The sequence below is a fragment of the Perissodus microlepis genome, chromosome 20 (assembly GCF_051167445.1).
Source record: "Perissodus microlepis isolate ML-2025 ecotype Zambia chromosome 20, ASM5116744v1, whole genome shotgun sequence".
NCBI classification, from domain to species: Eukaryota; Metazoa; Chordata; class Actinopteri; order Cichliformes; family Cichlidae; genus Perissodus; species Perissodus microlepis.
The window spans coordinates 27,371,290-27,383,249 of NC_140480.1; the positions used below are offsets into that span (position 1 = coordinate 27,371,290).

At 37.7% G+C, this 11,960-nt stretch overlaps 2 protein-coding genes across 3 annotated transcripts in view; one reads left to right on the forward strand and one right to left on the reverse strand.

Annotated features, from left to right (window-relative positions):
* The window catches only part of dnmt3ba (DNA (cytosine-5-)-methyltransferase 3 beta, duplicate a), a 29,666-nt gene extending 21,505 nt beyond the window's left edge, over positions 1-8,161 (forward strand). For both annotated transcript variants that reach the window (XM_084916932.1, XM_084916933.1), the window contains 8 exons: positions 980-1,064; positions 1,713-1,858; positions 1,983-2,073; positions 2,170-2,318; positions 2,417-2,502; positions 2,730-2,799; positions 2,949-3,067; positions 4,475-8,161. In XM_084916932.1, coding sequence (XP_084773058.1) covers positions 980-1,064; positions 1,713-1,858; positions 1,983-2,073; positions 2,170-2,318; positions 2,417-2,502; positions 2,730-2,799; positions 2,949-3,067; positions 4,475-4,616 — 888 coding nt within the window. In that variant the 3' untranslated portion in view covers positions 4,617-8,161. The remainder of the gene's footprint in view (positions 1-979; positions 1,065-1,712; positions 1,859-1,982; positions 2,074-2,169; positions 2,319-2,416; positions 2,503-2,729; positions 2,800-2,948; positions 3,068-4,474) is intronic.
* Positions 8,162-8,228: 67 nt separating this feature from the next.
* Positions 8,229-10,865, reverse strand: LOC146364731 (uncharacterized). Its single transcript, XM_084916934.1, has 2 exons — positions 10,622-10,865; positions 8,229-9,604 (listed from the first exon to the last, which is right to left on the reverse strand). Exons 1-2 carry the CDS (start codon positions 10,747-10,749, stop codon positions 9,295-9,297), a joined length of 438 nt encoding a protein of 145 aa, XP_084773060.1. The 5' UTR covers positions 10,750-10,865; the 3' UTR covers positions 8,229-9,294.
* Positions 10,866-11,960: the final 1,095 nt, after the last annotated feature.

Here is an 11,960-nt window from a genome sequence, read left to right on the forward strand (position 1 = left end):
TCTTCATTTGAGAGTCAGGTGATGTTAAATTAGTCAATGTAGCGTTTTTTTTATATATATATATTAAATATATATTAATATTTTTTTTTAATTTTTAATATTTTTAATGTATATTTTTATATTAACTGTAATTATAGCATGGTAACATGTGCTTTAATTAGAGCTAATTTAACATTTAACAGCACTGAGATTTTGTTCCAGATTAGAGGATGACTCATTTGAATGAAAATGACCTTGTGGTGTGTGTGTGCCTTCATGATATGATGATATTTGAGGGGAGTGGGGGTTGTTTTTTTTTATTATTATTATTATTATTTTTAATTTTAACATCCCGTCACATTCAACGAAATGCAAATTGTTAAAGTGTATTTCGGTTAAACTCAGGTTAAAACCTTTTAATCCTGACTTATGTGACTGATTATGAACCAGGCATTGCAGGCTGACGAGTGACTGCAGGTTTGTTTTTTTTAAGCTGGTAGTTAAAGGTCAGATGTGTCGACGCCTTTGAGGATTTTGCTGAAGGTTAAAATTAATGTTACGCATGACCCAGAAGTCCTAATCATCTTCACCTGTGGAGTTTCTTACTTCTGAGTACTTGGACATTACTGTATGCATGAAGTGGGGCTGGAAGAGGGGCAATTATTTGATGTTAGACAGTTGCCTTTGGCTGTGTGTAGGCATAGTTTATCAAATATTATCAAATATTTAATGAAATTATTTATTAAAAGCATCTTAGTTTTATTAATAATGGACCTGCTTTCACCTTTAATTACTGGAATGAGCAGTCTGTTCTTTGAGGGTTTTTAATCATCAGCTCCAGATCCTCAGTGTCAGATAATATTCAGATTTTGTTTTTCTCTGAGGGTGAGAAATTAGTTTTTCTTTAGCTCTGCCAATCAAAGAAGATTTAAGTTAAATCTGTGTGTTTATGCCATTTCGTTTTTTCTAAATGTTACTCGAATTCATTTTTTAACCACAGGAGCCTCACAGAGTTTACCCTTCAATTTCTGCTGATCAGCGCAGGCCAATGAAGGTGCTCTCGCTTTTTGATGGCATTGCAACAGGTGAGTTTATGACATTGTGTGGAAAACTCAGCCAATACCCATTACACTCTGTCTGTGCATACTAATGAAGAGCCTTGGAAGGTTCAGTTGGCATCTGTATTAATGTAATAGGCGATGGTTTATTTAACATGAATTAAAAATATAGTAGGTTGTCCACCAATCAGGTCAGTGGTTTGACCTGAATGAGCCAATAATGGTGCTGTCTGGGAGGTGAAAGACTCCTTAGTAGTCAGTTCGTCAAAGTCAACGCAAAGGTGAAAATAATTAGCTAACGGTAGTCATCCACCATTCTGTTGGTCGTTAATATTTGTTAGTTTCAGAGTCATTGTTTTCAGGTTCTGGGCTGAGGCATTGATCTTTTGGATAGCCTCGATTACCGTACATAAATGTGACCGATACCTGTATCCAGAGTGATCTTAGATAATCCAACTGAACAAAATGAGCAGCTCCTCAGCTATCCTCCTTTTTGGCTTAAAAACCAGCTGAAAATCTGTCAGGTAGCAGAGGAAAATGTTAAGTCCTCCAATTAGACATTCCCACAAGTATATGAATCATCTGAATACTGTAAGACTAGAAAAGTGTTGAACTGGCAAAATGTGTGCATTTCTAATTGTTCCCTTGGTTTCATTTACTTTAACATAATTTCAGGATATCTGGTGCTCAAAGACCTGGGCCTTAAGATCGAGCGGTACATTGCCTCAGAGATTTGTGACGATTCAATTGCTGTAGGGATGGTCAAGCACGAGGGAAAGATTGAATACGTCAATGACGTTCGCACCATTACAAGGAAACATGTGAGTACAAGCAAGACACACGTGAATGCTCAAAATGTATTTTAACTCCTTCCTGTTTTTTAAGTTCTGTGTATATGATGGCTTAATTTATCTCAGTGAGTTTGTCTCTTTGTGTGTGTTAAAGCTGGCCGAATGGGGTCCTTTCGATCTTCTGATTGGAGGCAGTCCATGTAACGACCTGTCCATGGTGAACCCTCTTCGAAAAGGATTATTTGGTATGCAACTTCTAAACTTCTATAAATAAATAAAGACTCACTAGAGGTTTATTTGTCATCTTTTTAAATAAAATTGTTTCCCTGTTGATCCTGCAGAGGGTACTGGAAGACTCTTTTTCGAGTTCTACCGCATACTGACCTTGTTGAGGCCGAAAGAGGACGACAACCGTCCGTTTTTCTGGTTGTTTGAAAACGTGGTTTTCATGAGTGCCAATGACAAATCGGATATCTGCAGATTCCTGGAGGTGATGTTTCTTTAAGTAAAGGTTGCTACCAGCCTGGTGGAGGGTCAGACTGCATTAAGTTTTAATGCTTAATGTATGCTTTCTGCCTTCTTTTGCAGTGTAATCCAATTCTTATCGATGCAATAAAAGTCAGTCCTGCTCACAGAGCACGCTACTTTTGGGGAAACCTGCCTGGCATGAACAGGTATGTACCAATACAGGCTAAAATATTTGTGTTGGCTCACTGCAGATCATAGCAAGGATTTTAATGTGCAACTAGAACCTCAACAGAACCACAATAATCAAATAATTTGTATGTCTTTTTAATTTATTTATTTTTCTTCGGTTTTGATTGTTTGGTTTTGAGTGGTACTAAAAAGTCCCGAAGCTATCTGGCCTCAAGTTTACACTCTTGTCTGGGATTTCTTATAGACCTCTCACTACATCTCTAGACGACAAGGTGACTCTGCAGGATTGTTTGGAATCCGGACGCCAGGCAAAGGTCAACATCATTTATTTTTTATTTTATTTTTTTATTGGTCATGTTTAGTTTGGATTTAGATAGTCAACAATTTAAAATATTAGTTTTTGTGTAATCGTGAGACTATTATTTTGTGTTCAACACTGTTAATTTGACATTTCTCCCTGCAGTTTGACAAAGTCCGTACTATCACAACAAAGTCTAACTCAATAAGGCAGGGGAAGATGGGACCGCTGCCCGTCGACATGAATGGCAAGGAAGACTACCTGTGGTGCACTGAAATGGAACAGTAAGCATAATAAATTATTTACCGATTTGTTCCCAGTGTGACATTATCGATGTCAGTGTATAATGACTTAATTCTTGTGTGTTTAATGTGTGTCATCTGATAGTATCTGACTGAGTACATGCCTGAATGGTTCCTAAAAGCAAAACAATATAAACCACCACAAAACGTTGATGTGCTGCACTAGTTTACACAGCTCTTCCCATTCAGCCTCACATGGGTGTAGCTGCTGCTGCTAGTACACGCTAGTTACATATAATGTTTATTAAGCTACATGCACTGCAGTTGAGTCGCATGTACACATCGCTTTACAGCTGACAGCTGGTCACTTGCAGACGACTGTAGTTGTGAAATAAAGGCCGCCAACGGGAAGTGAAATGAGCGCTGACTAAGTTTTCAGGGTTTGGGGTTTTGGTTTTTTGTAATGAAGTTTTGTTTTTTTTTTACTGATACTTTCTATGGTCAGGTCACCACATCACTGTAAATCACTTCTAGTTTGTACCTAACTTTAGACCAGATATGATATGCCAATTCTAATATACTCATATTAAAATCCTAAAGCATTAAACATGAAACTTGGGCTTAGTAGTTGGTCCTGAGACAAAACAGGTGAGCAATGATGTAAACTTCAAAGTAGGCAGCTTCTTTGATTCTGACCCTGAGCTGCAAAGTTGTCAAATTATGCTTTTTTAAAAGTCTGTGTTTCTTTAGTCCGTTCAAAGATAAATTAATTCTGGGAGTTTGTTGATGTGACATCAGCGATTGTAAGACCAGGGAGAATTTGATTGGATGAGAGAAACCTGGAAATTACAGCCCTGTTTCACTCTGCACCTTTTTACTGTTAACAGGAAGTGTGCACAGGTCGGCCCACATTAACTGGAAATGGATTCAGCTGTGTTTGCATAGGCCAACCTGTCATCGTGTGTGCAGTTGTTTGCATATGACGAGAATCAAACTAGGGTATCTTGTTATTGTGCAGAATGCGCAGGGAGTGTTTTCTTCTCTGTTAGTCTGTATTTGCTTTTACAGTCTCTAACAGCAGTGTGATAAAAACCAAATAAGAAAAAATTTGCACCAATCTGAGGATTTTTAACATTAAGGCTTTTCATTAACAGCGTTATGACATTTAAGAAAATACAGGCCAATGCCTTAACTTTTGAGTCATGCACACACACACACACATATATATGTGTGTGTGTGTATATATATATATATATATACATACACACACACACACACACACACACACACATATATATATATATATATATATATATATATATATATATATATATATATATATATATATATATATATATATATATATATATATATATATATATATATATATATATATGTGTGTGTGTGTGTGTAAAATATAACATCTTCCATGTGGTTTCCCTTTTTTAGGATTTTTGGTTTCCCCAAACACTACACTGACGTGAACAACATGGGCCGGATGCAAAGGCAGAAAGTCCTGGGTCGCTCCTGGAGTGTGCCTGTGATTCGTCACCTGTTTGCCCCCCTGAAGGATTATTTTGAATGTGAATAGCAACTGTGAAGCAAATCCTCGCATCAGAGCTGGAGCGGTAAACCTGATGCCTTATCCTGCCCCGCCTTGCTAGTTAGTTTAAACTCTCTGGTCTCTCTTTAGAGGACCGAATGTAGCTTTGACTTTTAGAAATAGTTTGTTCATGAATTCATTTCTTTTTTGTTTTATCCTGTCAGTCATCAGTGATCCTCCACCACCAGCAGGCACAGACACTTTTTGGTTTCTTTTAAGGTTGCTGTAATCAAACAATTATGTTGCTCAGAACACAGGCCTGCATCATGAAGTGAGCTGAAGTAGTTTGCGAGCCATCTTTGGGCTTTTATGGATCAGTGGAGTCTCCTTGCTTACCTTAATCATGAATGGAAAGATCATAGCCGCTTATCAAATCCACATATTGATTTTAATTAGGTTTTTAATTAAATATGACTGCAATGTTTTTGTCTGACAGGCTACAGTCAGGGTTTTTGGGTTGTTTTACTCTGTATGATGTGAAAAGATGCACGGGAAGTGTTCCTGTTATGGTTCAGTGTCAGCGATTTCAAACTGATAACATGCACGGTTAGTGGTAACTTCATGTCCACAGTGAAGTATACAAGAGCCAATTATATTTCCCTCTGGACCCACAGCAGAGCCAAAACACACTAAATCCTGCACAATATCATTCTATAGTTTTCTATATTATAGAATAAACTCTTCATTAACACTAATGGTGCTATGTAAGTGCTGAATCATGTTTTTAAGACTTCAAAGGCATCTTTTGCTTCAGCTTTTCTTCCTCTGGCCTTACCTGGCCTAAAATCAGTCACTATAGGATTATAGTGCCTGTTTTGCTTATAAAATGAGACACAAATATGTAGACCCTGAGCCCGGTCCAAGGTCCCAGAGAGCCGCTGAACTCCCTTCGTGGTGCAGGCCTCCTCACTACCTCAGCAATGGTTTCAAATCTGCAGCTACAGGTGAACACAAACCATTATTGCTTTGTTTCTACGTGATCCGTATTTTATCATGTTTTTATTGTTTAATCCTGCCAGGCAGGGATTTTAAGTCTGACCTAATTCTTACTGTGATGAATTTTATTGCGTTTTACTTACATTTTTTAATCTTTAAACACTTTTTTACTCAGTCTGAAGAATCCCACCATGGTGCTTCTAATAGTGGTGATTTTTACCCCACAAGTGGGCATTTGTGCTACAATTCTGTCTTTTTTAAGGAGTTTTACTTACACAAGATCAAAAATATTTTGAATCTACTTACTGACGACAAGTTGAGTATTTTAATAAGCCACACGAGTCAGACTTTGTCAGAACATGCAGTGTCTACTAAAGTGGGAAATACGGCTGAACGACTGTAACTATGGTTTAATTGCTGTAAAACAAAAAGGGTAGGTATATTTATAACATGAAAAAGGCATACAATGTAGAATACAAATTTTCAGTTTTCCCCCTCTAAATGGTTATTTTTTTATTTCCAGTGGTTTCTTTTCTGGCCAGTAAAAAAGTTAATTTCCTGTGTTTTAAAGAATAGTTTAATAGGTTCTGAAACTAACTAAAGCCCTTAACATCATTTGAAGGAACAACCTTTGACTTTATGTTCAAAATCTGTATTTTGTTAAAGGGATATCCACTGGAGTTGAAGTGGGGCTGGACTGGACTTTAATGTAATACCACATTGTACCACAGCATGGTAAACTGGGTCAGTGTAACCCTTATTTAACAACGTAGGCCATTCAAAGTTCGCTAATATTTACAGTCCTGGCCTGGTAATGTTTCTGGATGTGTACTTTGTACACATCCAGAAACATTTCAACACACCCACTGATAAATGCTGCCCCCTCATGGTGAAAGTTTCAATTCACAGAGGGGAAGTTCTAAAAGTACTTTGAGGCATCTGGCTGCCAAACATTGTTAACAAATTGCATAATTATTAATTTTTAATTTGAAAAATAAAATAAAAACTGTTAATTCATCTGCCGCGTTCATGTGTAAGACTGTAAAATAAGACTGTCATTGTAGAAAAAAATGGGGTACAGTAGTGCAACTTTTCATGTAACTTTTAACTGTTTCATAGTTAGATTCAATATTATGTGGCAATTTTTTAAATTTCATAGTGTTTATGTATGTATTTTGTAGTCCAGCATCCATATTTTCTGATTTTTATCAAGCAGTAAACATGAAACTGCACCAGGACATAAGTTTTACAAGTTTAATCAAAACTGCAGCCTCAAACAAGGACCTGAAACGTCTGCTAATCTGCTGATCTAATTACATGGCCTAACAGCTGCAGCTATTTGCTAGATAAAAATTACATGTTAATCTTTTTTAATTCTATTGTTCAGGTTATGTGTCAAGCAAAAAAAAAAAAAAAGAAATCACCAGTGATTGTTTCAGTTTCTCAAATGTGCTTTTCTATCCCTGAGGTCACAATAAATTCATAATAATTAACAATCAAATAATGACAGTTTAGAATTATTTTTTTATTTTCTTTTAGTTATGTTTTTTTTAAAGCCCATTCTCAGTTTCAAGGTCCTAAAATTGCTCTTTTTTTCCCCTTTTTTTTAACCAAATATAAGCTGAATAGCTTTTGTGGGAAAATTACTGGTCTGTGGTATTGATGCTCTGTAACATTTTTCTGTAATTCAAAAGCTACAGTTCATTGTTTTAAAAGTGTAATCAGTAGAATGATTAATTGTTACTTCCAGCACTAATTTTTTTGGGATTATGATGATGTTGCTGACTGAGGACGAGGGGGGGACAACACACTCGTCATGTCGTGCTGCAGAAAATCGTACTGTAATCATGTTTTTCAGTTCTCCAAACTGCTTGTTGATTAATCAGGTAAATGATGGAGAGACTAATAATAGAAATGCACTGTTTCAAAGCGACATCAGGTAACATCAGTGCTGATGCTTCACACAAACCACTGATGCAGATCTGAACATTTGGTGCTGTTTTTAAAATACTGTTCAGGTGTAAGGTTTAAGTTTGTAATGTTATGTTAGTTTTACTGAAGATTTAGGTAATGGTGGTACCCTTCATCCTGAGTCACTGTGTTTGATCACATAATTATTTCGTACTGTCAACGTATTCACACAACAGAGAGGCTGAAAGTTAGATGTTGATTTTTACCTCATTTCTTTTGGGATTTCTAATGGTGCTACTGCAACGGTGCTAACTTTGCATGTTTGTTACACTCTCTTTTTTTTTTTTCCCTCATCTTATGCTGACATTAGTTGAACGTGAACTGTGTAGGTTTTTGTTTTGCAGTGTGCTCGGATGTTCAAGTGTCTTTGTTTTAATCAAATGAGAAAGATGTAGAAAAATATTAGCATGATAGTTAATCATCTTTGTGAAGGGGGAAAAAACGTTGGGGCATAATGAAAAAGTGTTCATGGGATTTTACTCAGGCATTACAAAAAAAAGGTGCTGTTAAAGGAAAAAGTTTGTCTTTTATTTTCATTTATGTCTGAACTAATTTAGCCAAAAATGCCTTTCCTTGAGCCAAAATCTGTATTACTGATAACAAAATAAAGACCAACAAAACCAGGATATCCTGCTCCAGTCTTTGTTTTTTCTTCACACAGTGAAGTAAAGGAAAGCTGCAAAAGGGAATTCATAACATTTACAACGGGCTCTTTAATAACAACAGATGCTGTTAATGTAGGTCTGAAACAAATTAGTCCTCAAGATGGACTTCCAAAGCCACGTCTTGAAAACTTTGCCTCACACATTTTTGTGTTGTTTCATGCCCAATTAAACAACAACACCACCCAATTAAAATATAACTTTAATACCAAAAGATGAATTATTCCATTCATATTTTTTCTCAAATAGTCAGAATAATCCATGATAATCTGAAATGCTTGCAGTACACCAACTAATGCAAACTGAATTGCAGCAATCTTTAAATCCATCTTCATTTATCCAATTAAGCATTGCTGAACAGGTCATGAGACGAGAGGTGGGGTACACACTAGAAAGGTCACCAATCAATCACAGAGACAACCAGTCATGGTCACATTAGAGTCACCAGTTAACCCAATAAGCAGGTTCTTGGACTATGAGGGAGAACCTGCACAGGCAGATCAGCTGGTTCATTCAAACCCAAAACCACCCAACCAATCCACTTTTATTATTTTTGTGTTTTTAAAAATAGGAGCAAACTAGAAAATTGTCAAGTTGTGCTGTAAGAGTATTTTATCCACAGCTGCTGCAGTTACGTGTGCACCCAATCTTGTTTTGTTTTGTTTTGTTAAAGTAATTAAAGATGTTTGCTGTACAATCATTCAACTCTGGGAAAAGGACAGTTCAAATAAATCATTAAAAGCTCCAAATGAAACTTAACAACAACTGCATATGAAATTTGGCTCCTCTCAGACCATCATTCTGACACCTCAGACCACAGATTTCTAGTTACTTCCATTAAATGAAAGTTTAGCTTCTCCAAACAAAACACCAACAGACACAGATGTCATTTACTCCATCTGTTCTAGTGGTGACGGTGTAGGACATGTAGATCTGTTTTGTATGACAAGCTGTACATATGTTTATGTTGGACTGCTGTGGGGACATGACTGTTGCTCTGCAGTTGTAACAACAGCAGGCTGTTTGCAATGCAACCTTTCATACTTTTTATTATGAACACTGAGTTTTATCTACACAGTGCTGTAAAGAGTCAGAGGTCACTCCGGGGATGATGATGCAGTTTCCCAGGGTTTTAACATCCGCTCCATTCTAGAGGGAGTGGGATACTGGTTGCTCGGCTCTATGTCCACTTTTGTCACTCCGGGAACCTCCTTTCCCTCCTGAACCAGTCGCATCACCTCTGCAAAGGAGAGCTGCTTTGTCTCTGTGGGTTCAGAAGTTTCTGCTGTGAGTTCAGAGTCTGAATGTGACGACGCCGTCTGGTCTAGCTGCTCAACAGGGCAGCCGCTCACACAGGAAGAAGAGCTCCACTGTTTGTAGCCGGTTCGGTCGATGGGCTCGACAAACCTGTGAGGGGACAACGGGAAAAGAGGAATAGAGATTTGTGTTTGATATTTTGTTTCTTTGGAAGGGTGGCATAAAAAAAAAAAGTTTGGGCATGAAGGTAAATATCACAAAATGCTTTAACGCATTCACTGCTGATTATTGAACTTAACAAGGTACAATGGAAAAGCAGAGCCTTGTATTCACTCGATTACCATCTTTAACCTTGTAAGTGTATCGTAACTTCTAATAATCCTGACCTCAGAACTGCTTTGAATATTATTATTTATCTTAACCATGGAAATAATTCTGGTATCATTGTTGTCTCAGGTCTTTTGGTGATGCCGAGCTGGACAACGCATTTTTTCATTCCTTTTTAAAGAATGGCCCAGATTATTTGGTTTGACCACTTCTACAGTTTTAGCTCTCTCTGATAGGTTTATCTCGTCTTCCAGCCTAATGATGGCCTCTCTCACTTGGAAACTGACATCTCTTTGGGACTCTTATTTAAAAATGCAGCTATAAAAATACTAATTAAACACGTTGAATCAATATCAGATATTTTGTTCGCTTCATTTGTCATGAAATACGACAACAGGCCTCATCAGGGCGACAGACTGCTTCTTAGTCAGTTGTCCAATTACAAATTGAGCCTTGGAAAATGGGGACTTTGCATAATTCAATAACAGCTAAAACTACAAAAAACAAACAAATCTTGAATTAAAGCTGAAAGTCTGAGTCACATCTTGACTGACTGACTTGAAATCCAATGTGAGGCGTACAGAGATAAAGGTAAAGTGCTGTATGTGCTGGTTCAGCTGGTTTATTCTGCCATTGATGTAAAATCCTAACAGTAACCATGCAGAAGCTGGGATGGAGCGCAAAACACTTTTCATTCTGTAATGTAGTAAACCAGAAAACAACATTTTTAACGTGAATCTCAAACGCTTTTACTTTCTCGTTTTAATCAATCTAATCAGTGCACACTGGGGTGTAGATAAACACATAAATGATTAACCGGGTGATCCAGGTGTTTCCTACCTGTTGTAGAAGAACAGTTTCAGGTCCAGCAGGTCGGTTTCGGTTCTGTTTACGGACTTCAGACCGTCCACAAACCGCTGATCCGCCTCAAAGTCAAACGAGTCAAACCGTGTAAAAACGAGCTCCATATTCACTCAGCATAACCGACTCTTCATCCTCAGCTGATCTAAAGTAACACTAAACACCTGCAGCTGCAGACCTGTCCGCCTCCGGTAACAACAAGCGTCCGCAAAGAGAGAACACATCCCGGCCAAAACAACAGGGCTATGAGCTGCAGCGCCCCTGCAGGTGAGGCTCAGTACTGCACCACAAAGTCAAAATGAGGGCGAAGGAAAGCTGGGAGAGGCGTTCCCATCATTTATTCAGGTACAAATGGTAGCAGTTGCACAGTGCACATACAGAAGTGCTGTGAGATTAAAGCATTTTAACTCAACATGCAAATTTTTACCACTTTATTTGCCGTTAGGTTGTTAAATTAGGAATATGTGAACCAAATAGGAAGAAAAAAAAACCTTAATGCATATCTTTCACATTTAATCTAGGTAACTAAGAATAATCTGTAGTATAATATATGTAGACTATGATAAAAATGTAAAATGTACGTAAAATGTAAATGCAGAGATTGGACGTTGGGCTGGCTGTGGCTCAAAGGTAAAGCAAGTCATCTACTACTTACTCTGCATGCCAAAAGTAACCTTGGGCAAGACACTTACCCTCAAATTGCTCCAGATGCATTCACTGGAGTCAGAATGTTAGCTAGAAAGCACTAAAAACTGCTGCAGGAACATAATGTGTAGTGAAGCAATGTGAATTCCCAGAGGAAAAAGGCAAATAATCAAATTAGGTAAAACAAATTGACAGGATATGAAGAATTTCTGAGACAAATCGATTGGAGTTTAGCAGGGTTGTTTTTTTGCACAGCAGGAAATGCATTTTAAAAACTCAAATGCAGTTATTCTACCATTTGTTTTTTGCATTCTTTAAATCTTTCATGTGTGTTTTTGAGTATTTTGTGTCTGGTGGATTACGTGTGAACTCTTTTGGGACGTAGCCGACACTGCTGTGTATGTACTGTGGGTAACAGAGGATGAACACATGTTGTTAGCAGAAATGTGACCCCCGTGTGATTGCGCACCTCCTCCTCTGCCCTGTCCTTGACCACCACCATCATTGGCCGGCTGCCAGCTGAAGGAGGAAGTGCTGCAGCTGATCTGCTCCAGGAAAGCCAGACCTGCTGCTGCTAACACACATTTTTATTTTTAAGTTATCTTTGATGAGCTCAGTTCAGTTTTTTTTAATGTGTCAATTAAAGAGAGAGGAACCGAGGTTGGGTCATGGT